The sequence below is a fragment of the Anabas testudineus genome, chromosome 10 (genome assembly GCF_900324465.2).
Source record: "Anabas testudineus chromosome 10, fAnaTes1.2, whole genome shotgun sequence".
Taxonomy (NCBI): Eukaryota; Metazoa; Chordata; class Actinopteri; order Anabantiformes; family Anabantidae; genus Anabas; species Anabas testudineus.
The window spans coordinates 6,690,355-6,700,552 of NC_046619.1; the positions used below are offsets into that span (position 1 = coordinate 6,690,355).

Sequence of the window (10,198 nt, forward strand, 5' to 3'; positions counted from 1 at the left end):
TCACAAACCCTTTCAACGTAGCTGACAAGATTGGCATCCTCCAGAATTCAAGCCCAACCAGTTGTAGTAAAGAAAGAAAAAAGCAAAATGTAATAGAAATCAAACATTTCAGAAATGTTTATTGAAATGTGTCTTGATGATTCTACATATTGGAAGATGAACAGGAAAATAATTTCACACTGATTTAATCATAAACCCGTATTAATGTAGAGCAGCAAGCAATGATAAAACTGAGACTGGAACATTTAAACACACCACACAAAATGAATAAGCAAGTGTATGAAATAGTGTATCAAAGGTCTCTGTGATTAACTTATTACATCCCATGTCCAGTTTAGTTGTTAAAAAAAAGAAAGAAGAAAGAAACCTAGGGAAAGGCACTTTTGGCAAGAACGTCTTCCAAAACAGAAATAGTCTCTTAGTGTGTATTTACAGGTGCCAGCTGTTACTCATGAAAATTAAAATCAGCTATTTATAACATCATCTCATCCCAGTATTAACATCTATTTACCACCTCAGCAATAGTCAAGTCTTATAATCTTTACATCTTTCTTAAATATATCACAAACTATCTATATTTAATATTAAAATACAATGTTATAAGGATAGTGAGAAAGCAGCATTGAAGTTGACAAGAGTCTGTGAATCCTTTAAGAGATATAGGTCTTGACCTTCTGTGTTATGGGTTGACAGCAGATTGGACACTTTTCGAGTGACTCTGAACACTTCTCGCAAGTGGCCAGGTGACCACATGGGATAAAGACGATACAGAAATCTCTGTCCATACATATTTTACACTGTTTCTCTCTCTGCAGCTTCAGTAGTTTCTCCATTGGGTCCTCATCTGAAAGATTTAGAAAAAAAAAAAAGATTTGTTCACATTTGTTCTTACGTTAAATCACTGCTGCTCAGTGTTTGTTTAATATAATCAACTGAGGTACAGTAATTGTTCAAGTTCAGTATAAAGTAGGTGCAGTACCTTTCTTGGTAGGATTGCTCTCTGGTGTGTTGTTAAAACAGTCCTTCAAAAGTGCTTCCAAGGTGGGATAGCCTGAGCCTGTCCTACTTATCTTCTCCAAGATGGTCTTCTCCACCACGCTGGGCTCTAGACCCATCCTGATGGCCTTCTGAGCCATGGCAGAGTGCAGAACCTCTGAACACAAAGAGGAAACATCAGTGTGCACAACTACTTGTTTTAACCAGTTAGGCAATTACAATTTGTTACATATATACTGAAATGCAGAATTTATTTATGAACTTGAAATGAAATTATTAATTTATAAATCCTAAAAGGTACTGTGTATTTACCATTCCCATCAGCCGAAAATCCATTCTGATGACTGGAAGTCTGGAAACAATCAGGATTATATAGTTATTTTCAGTGCTATTTTATTCTGTATTTACCTACAACTTAAGAATTCAACCGCCTATGAATGACATCACTAAACTACACACTACGTCTTCCCTGAGGAAACATTTGTATCCAGAAAACAACATAATAATGTAACAAAACATTATCATTTCCAGTCTTATGGGAAACGGAAAAGAAAAATCACCACAAGACTGTGTGCATCACTGAAATTAAATTGCTGCTAGATATGAATCAGACCATATACAGAAGTAAACAGGCCACTGAGAGAAATTCAATCAGGCAGGAAATTCAGCAAAAGTGTACTTTGATGCTATAACCACACTGTCACATATAAATTACTCTAATCACATTTCTCACCTTTACACATTATGTGGCTAAAAACTGGACCTGTTTTACTCAGTTGTGCATCATTATATTTTTAATACAAGATCCCGATGCTTTTCACAGAAACATTTCCACTACCCAACGTCTTTATTATGCACATGTGCCACGTGTAAAGACACAGCAACCAGGTTAAGCATATCAGTGGCAAGGAGATCAGGTGTTTATTGGGTTTCTTTAATTCCCCATCCTGATTAAGAAAATACAGCGTTTTGTCTGCATCAAGGTTACAAAATGAAATTACTTAAGAAAGTCAGCACCAACTTGATAAAGTTTAATAGTCAATGTAAAATCACTGAGGGGCTTACAGGTCTGTTTCGTCGTGGGTCTTGTAGCTGGATGCTATTGACAAATGCTGGTCCTTTTTCTCCTAACAGGAAGCTGCATCTAATGGAAAAACAAAAACAAAACTGTATTAAAACAAATGCCACAACAACAAAAAAAAAATGTTACTGTGGGTATACTCAATTGGCAGTTTATTAAAAGCTAGTGCTGATGTAGTTTAATGCGACAGTTCTGCAATAGATTCTCTCTTCATGAAGATTATAAAGTAAAATAAAAGAAAGTAAATAAACAGTTTTAACATATGCACTTCAAATGCAGTTCACCCATGTCCAGAGATGTTCAGGGTGTCAGTGCATGTGTGAAAGCAGCATTTAAAAAAATGCTTTAACTGTCTGATTATATTAGAGATTGTAATTTGTTTTGTTGCTGTATTGTACAGCATTCACTTCATGGGATGGACAATATAATAGAAACATCTGCAGTTTACCATAATAATTCCTAAACTAATAATAGAACCCTAAACTACAAATAATCAGCACCTCTTAAATAGTTTCAACTGCAATTAACATGATCACATAAATGGGAGGATTTATTGCAACACTGCTGAATTTTAGCTATGTGTCTATCTAAATGTATATGTTGAGAAGAGGGAACATCGTTGTTGATCTTACCCAGGATAGTGTTTGGCATGTTCTTCCCATGGGTCCTCCTCAGGCTGCCAGCCTTTCAAACCTCCACCACAGCGGAAACACAACACCTTGTCCCCTGTCCCTGCAATAACACACACATTTTATTTTACTAAATACTTAAGCAAATGCAAATCACTCATAATTTTGAAATGCTGCTTTGTGTTTCTTTAATCCCAACACCATGCCCCTGTGGTCAAGCATCTGTGCTCTACCTGTGCTGTAGAAGCCAGCCCTGGCAAGTCTCTCGTGATCAACAGGGTGCTGGACAACAGCGAAGCTCTCAAGCCTCTCCTCAAAACTCTCCATTGGGGAATGAGGGTTTCTTTGTTGTCTACTTCCACCCCCTTCCTCTGTATCCCCTTGCAGTGGGATATTGCCCACATCATGCCCAAGTATAAAAAAGCAGTTTGGAAAATGTTCGGTATGCTCTCCCCAGGTGGTGTCCCCTGCTTCCCAGCCACTCAGCATGCCGCCACAGCAAAAACACTGTACCAGGTCACTCTGCCCCAGGTAGTAGAAACCAGCTTGGGCCAGATCTCGGGGTCTCACAGGGGCAGCAGGCAGCCAAGCAGTAAAGGTCTGCAGCCGGGCCTCCTCACTCCTCATGTGAGGCACTAAGGGGTAGGTGGACTCATCAACCACCTCTCCTGTTCTCAAGCGATATTCCATGTCTTCTGCTTCTTCATTGAAGTTGGAACCATTAGTCAAAGGGGTACTGGAGCCATGATTAAAATTGGTATGGTGAATGCAATTAAGAAAACTGCATGATGGAGAAACCTGTAATAGACAGCATGATTTAGATTTTTTTTAACAGGACCAAAACTAAAGAGTTGGCCACATTTGTTTCTCATTGCAGTTACCTCCTTATGCCTCTCTACAGGTGTGTCTTCGCTGCACCAGTTTTCCACAGTTTTCTGGCAGCTGAAACAGCGGACACAGTCGGAATAACCAGTGAAGTAGAAGCCAGCCCGGGCCAGTCTTTCTGCTGACAACTGCTGGGCCAGGCTGGAGCCACGGAAGGAGTTGAGGCGACTTTTAATCAGGGAATAATCAACTCCCACATCATCAGTCTCCAAATTGCTGTCTTGACTGGAATCGTACATGATAGAACTGGCAGGAAGTTGCTGAGAGGGCTCACTGGAATGACAGAATGTCTGTAGAAATACAAAACAAAATATAAGGTAGGCAGTTGCTGCATAACAATTTTAAACTTAAAATGTCTACAAAGTGGTCAGAAAATATCTACATTATCACAACACACTGCTATAAGATAGAGGAGAATAATATGCCCAATGGTCTACAATACATTTATCTATATCACATGGTTAAAACATACACATGATAAAAAGAGATGACTGATGAAAACATTTCAGGCTTTAGAGGGTCACTGTGCCTTTAAGAGATGTGGCCAGGCTGCGATCACATGGAGTCAATGGGTACTCCATGTGAGAGATGGGTTCTGGAGGTACTATATTATATCACTGCATCATGTTAGCACTAAAAACAGGGTATCCCCCTTGTTAATCTCACAAGAGGCAGTATGAGTACAGACACCACTAGTTTGGAACACACATACAAAGAGGATAGTTCTGACCATATTTAGGATACACAACTAAAAAGGTTGGTATTTCATGGGTGTGGTGTGTCACAATATTTACTAAGCAAAGGTACAGAGTGTCTTAGCAGAACAGTGTTGCTACACGATAGCAACACGGCATTCCACAGACGCGTGAGAGTGCGTGTGCAGCATTCTTGACTGTATATTGTACCAAAGACGTGATAAACGCAATGTTTAGCAAAATAATAATAATAATAATTCAGGAAAGAGCATAACACAACAGCAGAAGTTTAAACATATGACATATCGTACAACTACATTATACCAGCACTGCTCAATCAATTAACATTATTTATTGATCTACCAGCTGCTATCTCTACTTCACGTAGGTGCAGCTTGTGATCTTTGAACTTTGCTACGTGTCGGCACCCTTTACAGAAAATCACCATGATATAAAAACTGTAAGACAACACTTATTTAAGATCTGGCTTCAATCGAAACTCTTTCGCACAATTACTGCTGTCTTACATAAATAGGTTTAAACATGTGATAGCAAAAGCACAATGTATAACTTACTAACAACGACATGACGACCCCATAGTTTCTGGTAGGTAAACGCCGATTATGTAAGCAAAGTGACGGCCACTACAAGCTCACACATTGCTAACAACATACCCACGGCATTAGCCCGGTGGTCACACGAATAACAAACAATATAATGAGGTAAACATGTGCTTACTTGTAAGAATTAAAACAGCCATTTTAGACTTCGACCATTGCTTCTAAACTGCACTGGTGGATTAGTAACTAAACGCGATTGCGAAGATATAATCTAGCGCTAGCTACAAACGACGGCTGGCTATGTTAGCTTAGCTATATAGGCCAAAGAGTTATTTAGCGTTAACTGACTATTTTTTGCAAAACTTCAACAATTACCTTTTAATACCGCTCAGCCAACTCTTCACTCGCTTATTTCTGTCCGTATCTGGAATGGACACCGCCCACAAGAGAAACCAGTGATTAAAGAGAACAGTTTATTTAATGTGACCTCGCTCCCAGGAAGTGAAAGCAGCAAGGGTGAGATATGCGCATCTTCCACCGCGCATACTGTGGGCCAGACCAGTGACGTCAGAGACGTGGGGTTTCGTGGGGTTTAGGTGGTGTTTTCCAACGAAATCCCCCGTTTACCGGTTAAATGCTTTACAATAAATAGTTTTTAATTTACCATTTATCAATAACAATGGTGTGGTGTTTGTCAGCTAGTAGCATTAAAACTGCAGAATCTCAATACAAAGTCTAATCCAATGATCATAGGTCTTCATAAGCTGGTCCCACAACAAGTCACTATCTAATCAATCTTCTTCACCTTTGACACATTTTCAAAATATATTTTCTGCCTTTTTTCCAACATTTACTAACTAAAGATCTCAATTCACTTTCTGAATAGAAAAAATGAACTGAAGGCTGCTGATTCCTATTCAGAAATAAGTCTAGTGAAGTTGTCCTCTTGATGAGATGCAGATGAAATAAACATTTCAGATTTCAGCAGAAATCAGCGTGGGTTCAGCAAAAATGGGACTTTTTGCCTTTTTTCCCTAAACACGTTTTCCTGTAATCTTCTCACATATATCACAGAACAGCCACTTTCTCACAGCCATTTTCTCCATGACATCATGTGTGTGGCACACAAAAGGAGATCAGTTGGTTATATGGTCAGAAACAAGGAACCAGCCAGTTCCTTTATGAAAGGATATTGCAGAATTACACAGTATTATACATTATAATTCTACATTACTATATAGACCAAAGGTTAATATTATATATTACATATATAACCAATATATGTTTATTTACATAAGTTATTCATTATCAAATAGTAAGGGTGGGATGGTTAGTGATTGTATTACAATTCGGAACCTTTTAAACTATTTTTGTACGTGGCTTTTACTTGAGTTTGTGTACCTCTGCCACCTCTGCTCATAGGTGTGGTCGGGTGTGGTCAGATATGAGCTTTGTTGCACCTGTAACGACACCCAACAATGGTGTCACAATGACCTGTGGCGTCATTTGATAAAGCGTGATATAACAAGTTTTAAATATGTGTGCAAGAACTGTCTGTACAAACTGTACAAGCACAACAAAACAGACACTGTTGTAAACTTTAAACAAATAAAATAGGTAAAATATGTTCACTTCAGCTTCCTTACAGGTCACTTTTCACTGTGGTGATGAAATAAGAGATTTACAGAACATTAAATATGTTGTACATCTGTCCAGAAGGGTTCTAAATGTACTCACATGATCAAGCACGGGATTAAATTAAGCACTCCGATTATGTGTGCAGAAATTAATGGTTTATCCATAGAAAACAAGAAGTCAGATTCCTGGCTTCTAAGTAGATATTTAGTAGAGGTGTGCGTGTCCACTCAGGCACTTGCTACTGCTGCAGTCACCAAAAGTGACAATAGGTCAAAGGAGGTTTTTTGCTTTCATGACACCACAAATAAATATTCCACATATACTTTATTAACAGGTTAATCACTTTCTTTTTATTGACTATTTTTTTTAAGAATTCAAAGTTAATAGAAAATATGCAGCAGTGTTGGATAGACTGTGCCAAGTACAGACTGTACAAACATGTACAACGTCTACACAACTTCAAAGCCCCAAAGCCCCATCTGAGGAGCCGATAAAGATCCAGATCCTGACACTGTCTAACCTTCCACCTGTTACACATCTGAGTGTGTCGCACCAGGTCACTCAAAGAGGGTTGACTGGGAGAAGAACCCTCACAAGGTAACTTGGCATAGGTGGGGATCTAAGCTGGAACATGACCTGTACTATAGGTCAGTAAATGCATCATCCCTCCACAATCCGACGAAGTATGTTGGCCAGGCCACCCTTAGCTACCTGAAGGGGTGTTTTCTCCTCCTTGTTCTCAATGTAGATGCTGGCCCCATGTTCCACCAGCAACTTGGCTGCTTCCACACGCTCCTCATCACAGGCCAGGTGGCTGGTGACACATGCAAACAGAGTTGTAAATATAAGGATACTTCTCAATAATACTCTTTTTGGAAACACTACATACTAAATTGCATTGACTTCTATTGTATTAGGGGAGAGGTAAATATGTCAGAGACTTGTATCAAAGGACTAAATCCCCAAACTCATCTACGTGGTTGCATACCACTAAAGGCAAGTGAGACTAAAGAAGTGATTTTAGTTACACCTAAATGAAAAGCAATGCTGTATTAGACACATACAGTGGTGTGTTGCCCTGTGAGTCCTGGATGTTAGTTGAAGCACTTTGTTTAAGAAGCAGCTGGATGAGACGGTAGTTGCCCTTGGCAGATGCTCTGTGAAGTGGAGTGGACTCCAGCTTGTCGGTGGCATTGGGGTCTGCTCCGTTTTCCAACAAGATCAGGGCAATCTATAAAGAGGTACAAAAGCTGCGTTACTCACAACCCATTGACAAGTATCCTCTTTTGAATTCAGTGATTTCCATTTTTCACAAACATGTTTCAGGTCCTGTCACTTTTGGTTAGGCATGCCACAGTTCACGCACCACAGTCGAAACCCTGTACAATAAGTGAGACTAAAGACTAAAGATGTGCACTAGAATCCACTGTGGGTGAAATAATGTCAATTCAAGGTCAGATATAAATATGCTTTTTTTTTAAATTCACACTTAGATCTAATCACATAAAGTTTCGCTTCTCATCCAACAAATACATTTACACACTATATATATATATATTTTTTATTTTCTGCACATTGCCGCCCTCTGGAGTGGTGAGAGGTGTACAGCAAAGAGCTTGTCTGTTCCCATGATAACTGTACATGTATACAGTATATTATATTCTACCTCTCATACCGTTTTTGCAATGAATATATGAGTAACATCCGTCCTTTACCTTTTTTGTACCAACAGGAAATGAGGTAACGCATCACTTGACAAACACCAGTCAAAACTCTTTGGAATACCACTTCACAAAAACAAAATGCTTCAATTCCTCATATGCTGTCCTTATATGCTGTCCTACCTCTGTTACTCTGATATTGTTTCTTTTTGCATTGTAACTGGGGTGTGAAAAAAATACACAGAAAACACACAGTTAAATATTAATGATAATAAATAAAATGCTTACTATTATGTGTTATAAAATTATATTATCATGTAAACCTAAAACAAACCAGTGTCTGAGAAATATCTCAAAGCAGAGGTAGTTATGTGTGTAAAATGAAGAGATTTTCAAGATTCTGCACCATTTCTATTCCAACAATCAAACTGATGGTGTTTGGTTGGATTTGATCGTCAGAGGCTTATTTAATCAAAATCAACTTGTAGCCATTGTTCACCAGTTATAAATATAGCTATGCCATGATAAGCATAGCAAGTGTTTTGACCTTGTTCCTCTTCTTGAACATTGGATCAGACACTGCTACTCATCTTCTGAGACAAGTCGTTGTCTCAGAAGCCTAAGCATTCAGCCTAAGCATTATTTCATGCTGAGAAAGCCCCTCTCTGCTTAGAATATCAATTTGACTCCTGACACTTCCACTTAGTTCTAATGCCATGTTTTCACCAGCACAATGCTACTTAGTCAGCAATGTTCTGCTGGAAACTTGAGGCACAGCAGTATTTACAAATGGTGAACAATGGCTGCATGTTGATGTACTCGAGCAAGCCTCTGATGAGACCTATAATTTAATATTAGATTAAGAAAATGAGAATCAAAAACAACTGAATGCATTAAAAACCATTGTCAAAATAGCTTCCCACTGTTGATTAAGTAATTTTGGAAAAGAAAAAGAAAGAAATACATAGGTCCTGATATTGAAATTATAACCTTGCTGTGAATAAAAGATAATTGCAATTATATAGTGGCATACTGACTCATAGATGTTAGCCAGTTCCAATGATGCCATGATTATTCAGTCACCGTTCCTGCAACCAGGGAGCCTTACCTCATATCTGTCTTTAGAAGCGGCATAGTGCAGAGGAGTGCAGCCATTTTGGTTGACAGAATTTAGCTGAGCTCCTTTGGATATTAGAGACCTCACTATGTCTTCTCTGCCTGCAGATGCAGCAATGTGAAGAGGTGTCCATGAGGCCTGGGAGGTGACACAGCAGTAAAGTATAAAGTCTGTATAAAGTCTGCTCATGTGACCGAGGGACAAAACACTGCAGCATACACATCTAAATGAAAACACCGTTCACAATTTATTATCTTGGACCTACATCATCCTGCAGGTTCACTTCAACTCCCAGGTCGAGGAGAAACTCTACAATGTTGGTGTGACCAGCAGAACAAGCCCAGTGCAGAGCGGTTCTACGGTCCTGAAACGACAGAGGAGACGAGGGTTAAGAGTGTGGACGTTTTCACTTGGCAGCTGTCATTATTTCCAGCACCGCAACACTAATACAAACAAACCTCCCGTGGGTTTTGCTCGGTCATGCATTCTTACCTGGTCCGTTTTGCAGGCGAGCGTTTTGTCTGACAATATACACTGTTTTAATTTGTCAAACTGCCCAGTGTAGGCAAAGTTACACACTTCCACGTTTGACACAGAACCATCCATGGTTGGATGCACTTTAAATGCCAGATAATTTAGATGATAACAAGCGCGTCAGTTCGTTTCAGTTTTGAACCAGTGGGTGCAATGACTCAGGAAGTAATGAATTCCACTTCCGCATGGCTAGAGGTTTCACTCTTCAAATTAAAACACCACAATGGAGGAAGCGGTTAGATTAAGCAGACACATCAATACCCCGATGGAAAAATAATACTCTAATACAAAATAATGCCTTGCATTTAATATCTTAGTGAAGTAAAAGCATAAATGTAGTATGAAAAAATGCACTCAAATTGTAGGCTATTAAAAGCCTGATGAAAAATCTAAAAACTGTTT

General features: G+C 39.0%; 2 protein-coding genes across 2 annotated transcripts; both read right to left on the bottom strand.

Moving 5' to 3' along the window:
* Positions 1-90: 90 nt before the first annotated feature.
* On the bottom strand, positions 91-5,373 carry xiap (X-linked inhibitor of apoptosis). The gene is made up of 8 exons (XM_026358557.1): positions 5,222-5,373; positions 3,588-3,881; positions 2,940-3,504; positions 2,710-2,809; positions 2,062-2,140; positions 1,309-1,348; positions 980-1,153; positions 91-844 (listed from the first exon to the last, which is right to left on the bottom strand). Exons 2-8 carry the CDS (start codon positions 3,828-3,830, stop codon positions 651-653), a joined length of 1,395 nt encoding a protein of 464 aa, XP_026214342.1. The 5' UTR covers positions 3,831-3,881; positions 5,222-5,373; the 3' UTR covers positions 91-650.
* Positions 5,374-6,804: 1,431 nt separating this feature from the next.
* Positions 6,805-10,158, bottom strand: psmd10 (proteasome 26S subunit, non-ATPase 10). Its single transcript, XM_026357676.1, has 5 exons — positions 9,755-10,158; positions 9,528-9,626; positions 9,254-9,400; positions 7,549-7,715; positions 6,805-7,298 (listed from the first exon to the last, which is right to left on the bottom strand). Exons 1-5 carry the CDS (start codon positions 9,866-9,868, stop codon positions 7,145-7,147), a joined length of 681 nt encoding a protein of 226 aa, XP_026213461.1. The 5' UTR covers positions 9,869-10,158; the 3' UTR covers positions 6,805-7,144.
* Between the last annotated feature and the right edge of the window lie 40 nt (positions 10,159-10,198).

Coding starts and splice junctions, on each gene's coding strand:
- xiap (XM_026358557.1), bottom strand. CDS start 3,830: ATGTACGATTCCAGTCAAGACAGCAATTTGGAGACTGATGATGTGGGA. Junction 3,505..3,587: donor CTGTAGAGAGGCATAAGGAG/GTAACTGCAATG, acceptor TGTCTATTACAG/GTTTCTCCATCATGCAGTTT. Junction 845..979: donor GAGCAATCCTACCAAGAAAG/GTACTGCACCTA, acceptor TAAATCTTTCAG/ATGAGGACCCAATGGAGAAA.
- psmd10 (XM_026357676.1), bottom strand. CDS start 9,868: ATGGATGGTTCTGTGTCAAACGTGGAAGTGTGTAACTTTGCCTACACT. Junction 9,627..9,754: donor TCGCCTGCAAAACGGACCAG/GTAAGAATGCAT, acceptor CTGTCGTTTCAG/GACCGTAGAACCGCTCTGCA. Junction 9,401..9,527: donor AAGTGAACCTGCAGGATGAT/GTAGGTCCAAGA, acceptor GTCACCTCCCAG/GCCTCATGGACACCTCTTCA.